The sequence below is a fragment of the Hyla sarda genome, unplaced genomic scaffold (assembly GCF_029499605.1).
Source record: "Hyla sarda isolate aHylSar1 unplaced genomic scaffold, aHylSar1.hap1 scaffold_251, whole genome shotgun sequence".
Classification (NCBI taxonomy): Eukaryota; Metazoa; Chordata; class Amphibia; order Anura; family Hylidae; genus Hyla; species Hyla sarda.
Window position 1 is genome coordinate 110,840 of NW_026609198.1, and position 17,980 is coordinate 128,819.

General features: G+C 39.3%; 1 protein-coding gene across 4 annotated transcripts in view; it reads left to right on the forward strand.

Annotated features, from left to right (window-relative positions):
* Nucleotides 1-17,980, forward strand: part of LOC130323574 (uncharacterized) — a 146,679-nt gene that overhangs the window by 52,691 nt on the left and 76,008 nt on the right. For all 4 annotated transcript variants that reach the window (XM_056553158.1, XM_056553159.1, XM_056553157.1 and 1 more), the window contains one exon: nucleotides 11,661-11,741. In XM_056553158.1, the coding sequence (XP_056409133.1) occupies nucleotides 11,661-11,741 (81 nt within the window). The remainder of the gene's footprint in view (nucleotides 1-11,660; nucleotides 11,742-17,980) is intronic.

Genomic DNA, 17,980 nt, shown 5'->3' on the forward strand with positions numbered 1-17,980 from the left:
TATGAGGGGTATATTGTGTATATATAATGTATGAGGAGTATATGGTGTGTGTATATATAGTGTATGAGGGGTATATAGTGTATATCATGTATGAGGTGTATATAGTGTATATATAATGTATGAGGGGTATATAGTGTATATAATGTATGAGGGGTATATAACGTATGAGGGGTATATAGTGAATATAACGTATGAGGGGTATATAGTGTATATAATGTATGAGGGGTATATAGTGTATATAACGTATGAGGGGTATATAGTGTATATAACGTATGAGGGGTATATAGTGTATATAACGTATGAGGGGTATATAGTGTGTGTATAACGTATGAGTGGTATATAGTGTATATAATGTATGAGGGGTATATAGTGTATATAATGTATGAGGGGTATATAGTGTATATAATGTATGAGGGGTATATAGTGTATATAGTGTATATAATGTATGAGGGGTATATAGTGTATATAGTGTATATAATGTATGAGGGGTCTATAGTGTATATAATGTATGAGGGGTCTATAGTGTATATAATGTATGAGGGGTCTATAGTGTATATAATGTATGAGGGGTCTATAGTGTATGAGGTGTATATAGTGTAGTGTATATAATGTATGAGGGGTATATAGTGTATATAATGTATGAGGGGTATATAGTGTATATAATGTATGAGGGGTATATAGAGAATATAATGTATGAGGGGTATATAGTGTATATAACGTATGAGGGGTATATAGTGTATATAACGTATGAGGGGTATATAGTGTATATAATGTATGAGGGGTATATAGTGTATATAATGTATGAGGGGTATATAGTGTATATAATGTATGAGGGGTATATAGTGTATATAATGTATGAGGGGTATATAGTGTATATAATGTATGAGGGGTATATAATGTATATAATGTATGAGGGGTCTATAGTGTATATAATGTATGAGGGGTCTATAGTGTATATAACGTATGAGGGGTATATAGTGTATATAATGTATGAGGTGTATATAATGTATGAGGGGTATATAATGTATGAGGGGTATATAGTGAATATAACGTATGAGGGGTATATAGTGTATATAACGTATGAGGGGTATATAGTGTATATAACGTATGAGGGGTATATAGTGTATATAACGTATGAGGGGTATATAGTGTATATAACGTATGAGGGGTATATAGTGTGTGTATAATGTATGAGTGGTATATAGTGTATATAATGTATGAGGGGTATATAATGTAAAAGGGGTATATAGTGTATATAATGTATGAGGGGTATATAGTGTATATAATGTATGAGGGGTCTATAGTGTATATAATGTATGAGGGGTCTATAGTGTATATAATGTATGAGGGGTCTATAGTGTATATAATGTATGAGGGGTCTATAGTGTATATAATGTATGAGGGGTCTATAGTGTATGAGGGGGTCTATAGTGTATATAATGTATGAGGGGTCTATAGTGTATATAATGTATGAGGGGTATATAGTGTATGAGGGGTATATAGTGTAGTGTATATAATGTATGAGGGGTATATAATGTATGAGGGGTCTATAGTGTATATAATGTATGAGGGGTCTATAGTGTATATATTGTATGAGGGGTATATAGTGTATGAGGGGTATATAGTGTATATAATGTATGAGGTGTATATAGTGTATATAATGTATGAGGGGTATATAGTGTATATAATGTATGAGGGGTATATAGTGTATATAATGTATGAGGGGTATATAGTGTATATAGTGTATATAATGTATGAGGGGTATATAGTGTATATAGTGTATATAATGTATGAGGGGTATATAGTGTATATAATGTATGAGGGGTATATAGTGTATATAATGTATGAGGGGTCTATAGTGTATATAATGTATGAGGGGTCTATAGTGTATATAATGTATGAGGGGTATATAGTGTATATAATGTATGAGGGGTATATAGTGTATATAATGTATGAGGGGTATATAGTGTATATAACGTATGAGGGGTCTATAGTGTATATAATGTATGAGGGGTCTATAGTGTATGAGGTGTATATAGTGTAGTGTATATAATGTATGAGGGGTATATAGTGTATATAATGTATGAGGGGTATATAGAGAATATAATGTATGAGGGGTATATAGTGTATATATTGTATGAGGGGTATATAGTGTATATAATGTATGAGGGGTATATAGTGTATATAATGTATGAGGGGTATATAGTGTATATAGTGTATATAATGTATGAGGGGTATATAGTGTATATAGTGTATATAATGTATGAGGGGTATATAGTGTATATAATGTATGAGGGGTATATAGTGTATATAATGTATGAGGGGTCTATAGTGTATATAATGTATGAGGGGTCTATAGTGTATATAATGTATGAGGGGTATATAGTGTATATAATGTATGAGGGGTATATAGTGTATATAATGTATGAGGGGTATATAGTGTATATAACGTATGAGGGGTCTATAGTGTATATAATGTATGAGGGGTCTATAGTGTATGAGGTGTATATAGTGTAGTGTATATAATGTATGAGGGGTATATAGTGTATATAATGTATGAGGGGTATATAGAGAATATAATGTATGAGGGGTATATAGTGTATATAATGTATGAGGGGTATATAGTGTATATAATGTATGAGGGGTATATAGTGTATATAATGTATGAGGGGTATATAGTGTATATAATGTATGAGGGGTATATAGTGTATATAATGTATGAGGGGTATATAGTGTATATAATGTATGAGGGGTATATAATGTATATAATGTATGAGGGGTCTATAGTGTATATAATGTATGAGGGGTCTATAGTGTATATAACGTATGAGGGGTATATAGTGTATATAATGTATGAGGTGTATATAATGTATGAGGGGTATATAACGTATGAGGGGTATATAGTGAATATAACGTATGAGGGGTATATAGTGTATATAACGTATGAGGGGTATATAGTGTATATAACGTATGAGGGGTATATAGTGTATATAACGTATGAGGGGTATATAGTGTATATAACGTATGAGGGGTATATAGTGTATATAACGTATGAGGGGTATATAGTGTATATAACGTATGAGGGATATATAGTGTATATAACGTATGAGGGGTATATAGTGTATATAACGTATGAGGGGTATATAGTGTATATAACGTATGAGGGGTATATAGTGTGTGTATAATGTATGAGTGGTATATAGTGTATATAATGTATGAGGGGTATATAATGTAAAAGGGGTATATAGAGAATATAATGTATGAGGGGTATATAGTGTATATAATGTATGAGGGGTATATAGTGTATATAATGTATGAGGGGTATATAGTGTATATAATGTATGAGGGGTATATAGTGTATATAATGTATGAGGGGTATATAGTGTATATAATGTATGAGGGGTATATAGTGTATATAATGTATGAGGGGTATATAATGTATATAATGTATGATGGGTCTATAGTGTATATAATGTATGAGGGGTCTATAGTGTATATAACGTATGAGGGGTATATAGTGTATATAATGTATGAGGTGTATATAATGTATGAGGGGTATATAACGTATGAGGGGTATATAGTGAATATAACGTATGAGGGGTATATAGTGTATATAACGTATGAGGGGTATATAGTGTATATAACGTATGAGGGGTATATAGTGTATATAACGTATGAGGGGTATATAGTGTATATAACGTATGAGGGGTATATAGTGTATATAACGTATGAGGGGTATATAGTGTATATAACGTATGAGGGATATATAGTGTATATAACGTATGAGGGGTATATAGTGTATATAACGTATGAGGGGTATATAGTGTATATAACGTATGAGGGGTATATAGTGTGTGTATAATGTATGAGTGGTATATAGTGTATATAATGTATGAGGGGTATATAATGTAAAAGGGGTATATAGTGTATATAATGTATGAGGGGTATATAGTGTATATAATGTATGAGGGGTATATAGTGTATATAATGTATGAGGGGTCTATAGTGTATATAATGTATGAGGGGTCTATAGTGTATATAATGTATGAGGGGTCTATAGTGTATATAATGTATGAGGGGTCTATAGTGTATATAGTGTATGAGGGGTATATAGTGTATGAGGGGTATATAGTGTAGTGTATATAATGTATGAGGGGTCTATAGTGTATATAATGTATGAGGGGTCTATAGTGTATATATTGTATGAGGGGTATATAGTGTATGAGGGGTATATAGTGTATATAATGTATGAGGTGTATATAGTGTATATAATGTATGAGGGGTATATAGTGTATATAATGTATGAGGGGTATATAATGTATGAGGGGTATATAGTGTATATAATGTATGAGGGGTATATAGTGTATATAATGTATGAGGGGTATATAGTGTATATAATGTATGAGGTGTATATAGTGTATATAATGTATGAGGTGTATATAGTGTATGAGGGGTATATAGTGTGTATAATGTATGAGGGGTATATAGTGTATATAATGTATGAGGGGTATATAGTGTATATAATGTATGAGGTGTATATAGTGAATATAATGTATGAGGGGTATATAATGTATGAGGTGTATATAGTGTATATAATGTATGAGGTGTATATAGTGTGTATAATGTATGAGGGGTATATAATGTAAAAGTGGTATATAGTGTATATAATGTATGAGGGGTATATAATGTAAAAGGGGTATATAGTGTATATAATGTATGAGGGGTATATAGTGTATATAATGTATGAGGGGTATATAGTGTATATAATGTATGAGGGGTCTATAGTGTATATAATGTATGAGGTGTATATAATGTATGAGGGGTATATAGTGTGTATAATGTATGAGGGGTATATAGTGTATATAATGTATGAGGGGTATATAGTGTATATAATGTATGAGGGGTATATAATGTATGAGGGGTATATAGTGTATATAATGTATGAGGGGTATATAGTGTATATAATGTATGAGGGGTATATAGTGTATATAATGTATGAGGTGTATATAGTGTATATAATGTATGAGGTGTATATAATGTATGAGGGGTATATAGTGTGTATAATGTATGAGGGGTATATAGTGTATATAATGTATGAGGGGTATATAGTGTATATAATGTATGAGGTGTATATAGTGAATATAATGTATGAGGGGTATATAATGTATGAGGTGTATATAGTGTATATAATGTATGAGGTGTATATAATGTATGAGGGGTATATAGTGTGTATAATGTATGAGGGGTATATAATGTAAAAGTGGTATATAGTGTATATAATGTATGAGGGGTATATAATGTAAAAGGGGTATATAGTGTATATAATGTATGAGGGGTATATAGTGTATATAATGTATGAGGGGTATATAGTGTATATAATGTATGAGGGGTCTATAGTGTATATAATGTATGAGGTGTATATAATGTATGAGGGGTATATAGTGTGTATAATGTATGAGGGGTATATAATGTAAAAGTGGTATATAGTGTATATAATGTATGAGGGGTATATAATGTAAAAGGGGTATATAGTGTATATAATGTATGAGGGGTATATAGTGTATATAATGTATGAGGGGTCTATAGTGTATATAATGTATGAGGTGTGTGTATATAATGTAAAAGTGGTATATAGTGTATATAATGTATGAGGGGTATATAGTGTATGAGGGGTATATAGTGTATATAACATATGAGGGGTATATAGTGTATATAATGTATGAGGGGTATATAGTGTATATAATGTATGAGGGGTATATAGTGTATATAATGTATGAGGGGTATATAGTGTATATAATGTATGAGGGGTATATAGTGTATATAATGTATGAGGGGTATATAGTGTATATAATGTATGAGGGGTATATAGTGTATATAATGTATGAGGGGTATATAGTGTATATAATGTATGAGGGGTCTATAGTGTATATAATGTATGAGGTGTATATAGTGTATATAATGTATGAGGTGTATATAATGTATGAGGGGTATATAGTGTGTATAATGTATGAGGGGTATATAGTGTGTATAATGTATGAGGGGTATATAATGTATGAGGTGTATATAGTGTATATAATGTATGAGGTGTATATAGTGAATATAATGTATGAGGGGTATATAATGTATGAGGTGTATATAGTGTATATAATGTATGAGGTGTATATAGTGTATATAATGTATGAGGTGTATATAGTGAATATAATGTATGAGGGGTATATAGTGTATATAGTGTATGAGGGGTATATAGTGTGTATAATGTATGAGGGGTATATAGTGTGTATAATGTATGAGGGGTATATAGTGTGTATAATGTATGAGGGGTACATAGTGTATATAATGTATGAGGTGTATATAGTGTATATAATGTATGAGGTGTATATAATGTATGAGGGGTATATAGTGTATATAATGTATGAGGGGTATATAGTGTATATAATGTATGAGGGGTATATAGTGTATATAATGTATGAGGTGTATATAGTATATATAGTGTATGAGGGGTATATAGTATATATAGTGTATGAGGGGTATATCATGTATGAGGGGTATATAGTGTATATAATGTATGAGGGGTATATAGTGTATATAATGTATGAGGGGTATATAGTGTGTATATATATAGTGTATGAGGGGTATATAGTGTATATAATGTATGAGGGGTATATAGTGTATATAATGTATGAGGTGTATATAGTATATATAGTGTATGAGGGGTATATCGTGTATGAGGGGTATATAGTGTATATAATGTATGAGGGGTATATAGTGAATATAATATATGAGGGGTATATAGTGTATGAGGGGTATATATAATGTATGAGGTGTATATAGTATATATAGTGTGTGAGGGGTATATAGTATATATAGTGTATGAGGGGTATATCGTGTATGAGGTGTATATAGTGAATATAATGTATGAGGGGTATATAGTGTATATAATGTATGAGGGGTATATAGTGTATATAATGTATGAGGGGTATATAGTGTATATAATGTATGAGGGGGTATATAGTGTGTGTATAATGTATGAGGGGTATATAATGTATGAGGTGTATATAGTGAATATAATGTATGAGGGATATATAGTGTATATAATGTATGAGGGGTATATAGTGTATATAATGTATGAGGGGTATATAGTGTGTATATATATAGTATGAGGGGTATATAGTGTATATAATGTATGAGGGGTATATAGTGTATATAATGTATGAGGGGTATATAGTGTATATAATGTATGAGGGGTATATAGTGTATATAATGTATGAGGGGTATATAGTGTATATAATGTATGAGGGGTATATAGTGTATATAATGTATGAGGGGTATATAGTGTATATAATGTATGAGGGGTATATAGTGTATATAATGTATGAGGGGTATATAGTGTATATAATGTATGAGGGGTATATAGTGTATATAATGTATGAGGGGTATATAGTGTATATAATGTATGAGGGGTATATAGTGTATATAATGTATGAGGGGTATATAGTGTATATAATGTATGAGGGGTATATAGTGTATATAATGTATGAGGGGTATATAGTGTATATAATGTATGAGGGGTATATAGTGTATATAATGTATGAGGGGTATATAGTGTATATAATGTATGAGGGGTATATAGTGTATATAATGTATGAGGGGTATATAGTGTATATAATGTATGAGGGGTATATAGTGTATATAATGTATGAGGGGTATATAGTGTATATAATGTATGAGGGGTATATAGTGTATATAATGTATGAGGGGTATATAGTGTTATATAATGTATGAGGGGTATATAGTGTATATAATGTATGAGGGGTATATAGTGTATATAATGTATGAGGGGTATATAGTGTATATAATGTATGAGGGGTATATAGTGTATATAATGTATGAGGGGTATATAGTGTATATAATGTATGAGGGGTATATAGTGTATATAATGTATGAGGGGTATATAGTGTATATTATGTATGAGGGGTATATAGTGTATAATGTATGAGGGGGTATATAGTGTATATAATGTATGAGGGGTATATAGTGTATATAATGTATGAGGGGTATATTGTGTATATAATGTATGAGGGGTATATAGTGTATATAATGTATGAGGGGTATATAGTGTATATAATGTATGAGGGGTATATAGTGTATATAATGTATGAGGGGTATATAATGTATGAGGGGTATATAATGTATGAGGGGTATATAATGTATGAGGGGTATATAATGTATGAGGGGTATATAGTGTATATAATGTATGAGGGGTATATAGTTTATATAATGTATGAGGGGTATATAGTGTATATAATAATGTATGTGGGGCATATAGTGTATATAATGTATGTTGGGCATATCGTGTATATTAAGTATGAGGTGTATATTGTGTATATAAGGTATGAGGTGTATATTGTGTATATATAATGTATGAGGAGTATATAGTGTATATATAGTGTATGAGGGATATATAGTGTATATCATGTATGAGGTGTATATAGTGTATATATAATGTATGAGGGGTATATAGTGTATATATAGTGTATGAGGTGTATATAGTGTATGAGGGGTATATAGTGTATATAATGTATGAGGTGTATATAGTGTGTATAATGTATGAGGGGTATATAATGTTTGAGGGGTATGTAATGTATGAGGGGTATGTAATGTATGAGGGGTATATAGTGAATATAATGTATGAGGGGTATATAATGTATGTGGGGTATATAGTGTATATAATGTATGAGGTGTATATAATGTATGAGGTGTATATAGTGTATATAATGTATGAGGGGTATATAGTGTATATAATGTATGAGGGGTATATAGTGTATATAATGTATGAGGGGTATATAATGTATGAGGTGTATATAATGTATGAGGGGTATATAATGTATGAGGTGTATATAGTGTATATAATGTATGAGGGGTATGTAATGTATGAGGGGTATATAATGTATGAGGTGTATATAGTGAATATAATGTATGAGGGGTATATAGTGTATATAATGTATGTCGGGTATATAGTGTATATTGTGTATATATAATGTATGAGGGGTATATATAGTGTATGAGGGGTATATAGTGTATATAATGTATGAGGTGTATATATAATGTATGAGGGGTATATAGTGTATATATATATTGTATGAGGGGTATATAGTGTATATATAATGTATGAGGTGTATATAGTGTATATATAATGTATGAGTGGGTATATAGGTGTATATTATAGTGTATGAGGTGTATATAGTGTATATATAGTGTTTGAGGGGTATATAGTGAATATAATGTATGAGGGGTATATAGTGTATATAATGTATGAGGTGTGTATATAGTGTGTATAATGTATGAGGTGTATATATAGTGTGTGAGGTGTATATAGTGTATATATAGTGTATGAGGTGTACATAGTGTATATTCACTATATACACCTCATACATTATATATACACTATATACACCTCATACACTATATATACACCTCATACATTATACACACTATATACCCCTCATACATTATATACACTATATACCCCTCATACATTATATTCTCTATATACACTTCATACATTATATATACACTATATACACCTCATACACTATATATACACCTCATACATTATATACACTATATACCCCTCATACATTATATACACTATATACACCTCATACATTATATTCACTATATACCCATCATACATTATACACACTATATACCCCTCATACATTATATACACCTCATACACTATATACACTATATACCCCTCATACATTATATACACCATATACACCTCATACATTATATTCACTATATACCCCTCATACATTATATACCCCTCATACATTATATTCACTATATACACCTCATACATTATATATAATGTATGAGGGGTATATAATGTATGAGGTGTATATAGTGAATATAATGTATGAGGGGTATATAGTGTATATAATGTATGAGGGGTATATAATGTATGAGGTGTATATAGTGAATATAATGTATGAGGGGTATATAGTGTATATAATGTATGAGGTGTATATAGTGAATATAATGTATGAGGGGTATATAGTGTATATAATGTATGAGGTGTATATAGTATATATAGTGTATGAGGTGTATATAGTATATATAGTGTATGAGGTGTATATAGTGTATAGGGTATATATAGTGTATGAGGGGTGTATGGGGTGTATATATAGTGTATGAGGGGTATATAGTGTATATATAATGTATGAGGGGTATATAGTGTATATAATGTATGAGGGGTATATAGTGTATATAATGTATGAGGGGTTTATAGTGTATATATAATGTATGAGGGGTATATATAATGTATGAGGGGTATATAGTGTATATATAATGTATGAGGGGTATATAGTGTATATATAATGTATGAGGGGTATATAGTGTATATATAATGTATGAGGGGTATATAGTGTATATATAATGTATGAGGGGGTATATAGTGTATATATAATGTATGAGGGGTATATAGTGTATATATAATGTATGAGGGGTATATAGTGTATATATAATGTATGAGGGGTATATAGTGTATATATAATGTATGAGGGGTATATAGTGTATATATAATGTATGAGGGGTATATAGTGTATAAGGGGTATATAGTGTATATAATGTATGAGGAGTATATAGTGTATGTATAATGTATGAGGGGTATATAGTGTATGAGGTGTATATAGTTTATATAATGTATGAGGGGTATATAGTGTGTATATAGTGTATGAGGTGTATATAGTGTGTATATATAGTGTATGAGGGGTATATAGTGTGTATATATAGTGTATGAGGTGTATATAGTGTATGAGGGGTATATAGTGTATATATAGTGTGTATATAATGTATGAGGAGTATATAGTGTATGTATAATGTATGAGGGGTATATAGTGTATGAGGTGTATATAGTTTATATAATGTATGAGGGGTATATAGTGTGTATATAGTGTATGAGGTGTATATAGTGTGTATAAATAGTGTATGAGGGGTATATAGTGTGTATATATAGTGTATGAGGTGTATATAGTGTATGAGGGGTATATAGTGTATATATAGTGTATGGGGGTATATATAGTGTATGAGGTGTATATAGTGTATGAGGGGAATATAGTGTATATCATGTATGAGGGGTATATATAATGTATGAGGTGTATATAGTGTATATAATGTATGAGGGGTATATAGTGTATATATAATGTATGAGGTGTATATAGTGTATATAATGTATGAGGGGTATATAGTGTATATAATGTATGAGGGGTATATAGTGTATATATAGTGTATGAGGGGTATATAGTGTATATATAGTGTATGGGGGGTATATAGTGTATATATAGTGTATGAGGTGTATATAGTGTATATATAGTGTATGGGGGGTATATAGTGTGTATATATAGTGTATGAGGGGTATATATAATGTATGAGGGGTATATAGTGTATGAAGTGTATATATAGTGTATGGGGGGGTATATAATGTATATATAGTGTATGAGGGGTATATATAATGTATGAGGGGTATATAGTGTATGAGGGGTGTGTATATATAGGGTATTAGTATGTGTGATATGTATAATGTGGGGGTGGTGACCTATATTTAGTGTATGTGGCCATTATACGCTCACGGTACACTTTACCCTCCTCTTCCTCAGGGCGCGGGCACCGCTTGGCTCATCAGGAGAAGAGCGCAGCTGAGGAGGAAGAGAGCGCAGCCGCCGATGGGGGAGCGGAAGGTAATTGTGGGGGGATTGTTCTGGTGTCCGCGCCGTACATTATAATTACTGTGTGAGGAGATGACACCGGGGAAGGTGGAGGTATGTGCCAGATATTACCAGAGGGTGGAGGGAGGTGCCAGAGGGAGGTGCCAGAGGGAAGAGGGAGGTGCCAGAGGGAGGTACAAGAGGGAGGTACAAGAGGGAGGAGGGAGGTACAAGAGGGAGGTGCCAGAGGGAGGTACAAGAGGGAGGTGCCAGAGGGAGGTACAAGAGGGAGGAGGGTGGTACAAGAGGGAGGTGCCAGAGGGAGGAGGGAGGTACAAGAGGGAGGTACAAGAGGGAGGTACAAGAGGGAGGAGGGAGGTACAAGAGGGAGGTGCCAGAGGGAGGTACAAGAGGGAGGTGCCAGCGGGTGAAGGGAGGTACAAGAGGGAGATGCCAGAGGGTGGGGGGAGGTACAAGAGGGAGGTGCCAGAGGGTGGGGGGAGGTACAAGAGGGAGGTGGGAGGTACAAGAGGGAGGTACAAGAGGGAGGTGCCAGAGGGTGGAGGGAGGTACAAGAGGGTGGAGGGAGGTACAAGAGGGTGGAGGGAGGTACAAGAGGGAAGTGCCAGAGGGTGGAGGGAGGTACAAGAGGGAGGTGCCAGAGAGTGGGGGGAGGTACAAGAGGGAGGTGCCAGAGGGTGGAGGGAGGTACAAGAGGGAGGTGCCAGAGGGTGGAGGGAGGTACAAGAGGGAGGTGCCAGAGGGTGGGGGGAGGTACAAGAGGCAGGTGCCAGAGGGTGGAGGGAGGTGCCAGAGGGAGGTGCCAGAGGGAGGAGGGAGGTACAAGAGGGAGGTGCCAGAGGGAGGTGCCAGAGGGAGGAGGGAGGTGCCAGAGGGAGGTGCCAGAGGGAGGAGGGAGGTACAAGAGGGAGGTGCCAGAGGGAGGAGGGAGGTACAAGAGGGAGGTGCCAGAGGGAGGAGGGAGGTACAAGAGGGAGGTACAAGAGGGAGGTGCCAGAGGGAGGTACAAGAGGGAGGTACAAGAGGGAGGTGCCAGAGGGAGGTACAAGAGGGAGGTGCCAGAGGGTGGGGGGGAGGTACAAGAGGGAGGTGCCAGAGGGTGGAGGGAGGTACAAGAGGGAGATGCCAGAGGGTGGGGGGAGGTACAAGAGGGAGGTGCCAGAGGGAGGTGGGAGGTACAAGAGGGAGGAGGGAGGTACAAGAGGGAGGTGCCAGAGGGTGGAGGGAGGTACAAAAGAGTGGAGGGAGGTACAAGAGGGAAGTGCTAGAGGGTGAAGGGAGGTACAAGAGGGAGGTGCCAGAGAGTGGGGGGAGGTACAAGAGGGAGGTGCCAGAGGGTGGGGGGAGGTACAAGAGGCAGGTGCCAGAGGGTGGGGGATGTGCCATAGTTACACCTCAGCTCAGCAGGTTACATAGTTACACCTCCAGCTCAGCAGGTTACGTAGTTACACCTCAGCTCAGCAGGTTACATAGTTACACCTCCAGCTCAGCAGGTTACATAGTTACACCTCAGCTCAGCAGGTTACATAGTAATACCTCCAGCTCAGCAGGTTACATAGTTACACCTCAGCTCAGCAGGTTACATAGTTACACCTCAGCTCAGCAGGTTACATAGTTATACCTCCAGCTCAGCAGGTTACATAGTTATACCTCCAGCTCAGCAGGTTACATAGTTACACCTCCAGCTCAGCAGGTTACATAGTAATACCTCCAGCTCAGCAGGTTACATAGTAATACCTCCAGCTCAGCAGGTTACATAGTAATACCTCCAGCTCAGCAGGTTACATAGTTACACCTCCAGCTCAGCAAGTTACATAGTTACACCTCCAGCTCAGCAGGTTACATAGTTACACCTCAGCTCAGCAGGTTACATAGTTACACCTCAGCTCAGCAGGTTACATAGTTACACCTCCAGCTCAGCAGGTTACATAGTTACACCTCCAGCTCAGCAGGTTACATAGTTACACCTCAGCTCAGCAGGTTACATAGTTACATCTCCAGCTCAGCAGGTTACATAGTTACACCTCCAGCTCAGCAGGTTACATAGTTATACCTCCAGCTCAGCAGGTTACATAGTTATACCTCCAGCTCAGCAGGTTACATAGTTATACCTCCAGCTCAGCAGGTTACATAGTTATACCTCCAGCTCAGCAGGTTACATAGTTATACCTCCAGCTCAGCAGGTTACATAGTTACACCTCCAGCTCAGCAGGTTACATAGTTATACCTCCAACTCAGCAGGTTACATAGTTACACCTCAGCTCAGCGGGTTACATAGTTACACCTCCAGCTCAGCAGGTTACATAGTTATACCTCCAACTCAGCAGGTTACATAGTTATACCTCCAACTCAGCAGGTTACATAGTTACACCTCCAGCTCAGCAGGTTACATAGTTACACCTCAGCTCAGCAGGTTACATAGTTATACCTCCAACTCAGCAGGTTACATAGTTATACCTCCAGCTCAGCAGGTTACATAGTTATACCTCCAGCTCAGCAGGTTACATAGTTATACCTCCAACTCAGCAGGTTACATAGTTATACCTCCAGCTCAGCAGGTTACATAGTTACACCTCCAGCTCAGCAGGTTACATAGTTACACCTCAGCTCAGCAGGTTACATAGTTACACCTCAGCTCAGCAGGTTACATAGTTATACCTCCAGCTCAGCAGGTTACATAGTTACACCTCCAGCTCAGCAGGTTACATAGTTACACCTCAGCTCAGCAGGTTACATAGTTATACCTCCAGCTCAGCAGGTTACATAGTTACACCTCCAGCTCAGCAGGTTACATAGTTACACCTCAGCTCAGCAGGTTACATAGTTACACCTCCAGCTCAGCAGGTTACATAGTTACACCTCAGCTCAGCAGGTTACATAGTTACACCTCAGCTCAGCAGGTTACATAGTTACACCTCCAGCTCAGCAGGTTACATAGTTATACCTCCAGCTCAGCAGGTTACATAGTTATACCTCCAGCTCAGCAGGTTACATAGTTACACCTCCAGCTCAGCAGGTTACATAGTTACACCTCAGCTCAGCAGGTTACATAGTTATACCTCCAGCTCAGCAGGTTACATAGTTACACCTCCAGCTCAGCAGGTTACATAGTTACACCTCAGCTCAGCAGGTTACATAGTTACACCTCCAGCTCAGCAGGTTACATAGTTACACCTCAGCTCAGCAGGTTACATAGTTACACCTCAGCTCAGCAGGTTACATAGTTACACCTCCAGCTCAGCAGGTTACATAGTTATACCTCCAGCTCAGCAGGTTACATAGTTATACCTCCAGCTCAGCAGGTTACATAGTTACACCTCAGCTCAGCAGGTTACATAGTTACACCTCAGCTCAGCAGGTTACATAGTTACACCTCCAGCTCAGCAGGTTACATAGTTATACCTCCAACTCAGCAAGTTACATAGTTATACCTCCAGCTCAGCAGGTTACATAGTTACACCTCAGCTCAGCAGGTTACATAGTTACACCTCAGCTCAGCAGGTTACATAGTTACACCTCCAGCTCAGCAGGTTACATAGTTACACTTTTTTTCTCTATTGGCTCCATTGGGGGACACAGACCCTGGGGGACACAGACCATGGGTGTATGCTGCTGTTTCTAGGAGGCTTGACACTATGGCAACAGAAAAGTCGGCTCCTCCCAGCAGGATATACCCGCCCACGGGCATCTGAGGTAATCTGTTTTAGCTTAGTGTCTGTAGGAGGCAGACGCTGGTTTGGGTTCTCCCCAGACAAGGTCACACATTTTTTATTTTTTCAAGTTTAGGGACGTTTAGTTTCTTATTTTCTTTTCTGTTTTTAGGTGGGGACTCAGGAACATAGGGTTCACTGTTTCCCCATTTGCGATTGAGGTGGCAGGCATCGTGGATGTACTGTTAACCCATTCTCGCCATCAGTCAGCACCTGGGGTTGTACCTCATGGGTCCGGGTCCCCCTACCTCCCTGCTCATCTCGCTGTTACAGCCCGGCATGATGCAGGTGACTGAAGACTTCGTGAGGTAAGTTTTCTGACTGAGAGGAGTATTTTTCCCTCCTTTTTCTTTCACGTTAGGGGACTTTCAGCCTCTGGAGACCCCCAGTTTTTGGCCCACTCTTTTCACCTGGGCAACTCTTTTCACAGAGGTCATGGGGGCATGTTCAGGAGGGACTAGGGAGCCTTTGTGTTTGTGGGACATATGCAGTGGTGCGGCACGTATTTCAGTGGTGCGGCACGTATTGCAGGGGTGCGGCACGTATTGCAGGGGTGCGGCACGTATTGCAGGGGTGCGGCACGTATTGCAGGGGTGCGGCACATATTGCAGGGGTGGGGCACGTATTGCAGGGGTGCGGCACGTATTGCAGTGGTGCGGCACGTATTGCAGTGGTGCGGCACGTATTGCAGTGGTGGGGCACGTATTGCAGTGGTGGGGCACGTATTGCAGTGGTGCGGCACGTATTTCAGTGGTGCGGCACGTATTTCAGTGGTGCGGCACGTATTTCAGTGGTGGGGCACGTATTTCAGTGGTGCGGCACGTATTGCAGGGGTGCGGCACGTATTGCAGGGGTGCGGCACGTATTGCAGGGGTGCGGCACGTATTGCAGTGGTGCGGCACGTATTGCAGGGGTGCGGCACGTATTGCAGGGGTGCGGCACGTATTGCAGGGGTGCGGCACGTATTGCAGGGGTGGGGCACGTATTGCAGGGGTGCGGCACGTATTGCAGTGGTGGGGCACGTATTGCAGTGGTGCGGCACGTATTGCAGTGGTGCGGCACGTATTGCAGGGGTGGGGCACGTATTGCAGTGGTGCGGCACGTATTGCAGGGGTGCGGCACGTATTGCAGTGGTGGGGCACGTATTGCAGTGGTGCGGCACGTATTGCAGGGGTGGGGCACGTATTGCAGGGGTGCGGCACGTATTGCAGGGGTGGGGCACGTATTGCAGGGGTGCGGCACGTATTGCAGGGGTGCGGCACGTATTGCAGGGGTGCGGCACGTATTGCAGGGGTGCGGCACGTATTGCAGGGGTGGGGCACGTATTGCAGTGGTGCGGCACGTATTTCAGTGGTGGGGCACGTATTGCAGTGGTGGGGCACGTATTGCAGTGGTGGGGCACGTATTGCAGGGGTGGGGCACGTATTGCAGGGGTGGGGCACGTATTGCAGGGGTGCGGCACGTATTGCAGGGGTGCGGCACGTATTGCAGGGGTGCGGCACGTATTGCAGGGGTGCGGCACGTATTGCAGGGGTGCGGCACGTATTGCAGGGGTGCGGCACGTATTGCAGGGGTGCGGCACGTATTGCAGTGGTGGGGCACGTATTGCAGTGGTGGGGCACGTATTGCAGTGGTGGGGCACGTATTGCAGTGGTGGGGCACGTATTGCAGGGGTGCGGCACGTATTGCAGGGGTGGGGCACGTATTGCAGGGGTGGGGCACGTATTGCAGGGGTGGGGCACGTATTGCAGGGGTGGGGCACGTATTGCAGGGGTGGGGCACGTATTGCAGGGGTGGGGCACGTATTGCAGGGGTGCGGCACGTATTGCAGGGGTGCGGCACGTATTGCAGGGGTGGGGCACGTATTGCAGGGGTGCGGCACGTATTGCAGTGGTGGGGCACGTATTGCAGTGGTGCGGCACGTATTGCAGGGGTGGGGCACGTATTGCAGGGGTGCGGCACGTATTGCAGGGGTGCGGCACGTATTGCAGGGGTGCGGCACGTATTGCAGGGGTGCGGCACGTATTGCAGTGGTGCGGCACGTATTGCAGGGGTGCGGCACGTATTGCAGGGGTGCGGCACGTATTGCAGGGGTGCGGCACGTATTGCAGGGGTGGGGCACGTATTGCAGGGGTGCGGCACGTATTGCAGTGGTGGGGCACGTATTGCAGTGGTGCGGCACGTATTGCAGTGGTGCGGCACGTATTTCAGTGGTGGGGCACGTATTGCAGTGGTGGGGCACGTATTGCAGGGGTGGGGCACGTATTGCAGGGGTGGGGCACGTATTGCAGGGGTGCGGCACGTATTGCAGGGGTGCGGCACGTATTGCAGGGGTGCGGCACGTATTGCAGGGGTGCGGCACGTATTGCAGGGGTGCGGCACGTATTGCAGGGGTGCGGCACGTATTGCAGGGGTGCGGCACGTATTGCAGTGGTGGGGCACGTATTGCAGTGGTGGGGCACGTATTGCAGTGGTGGGGCACGTATTGCAGTGGTGGGGCACGTATTGCAGGGGTGCGGCACGTATTGCAGGGGTGGGGCA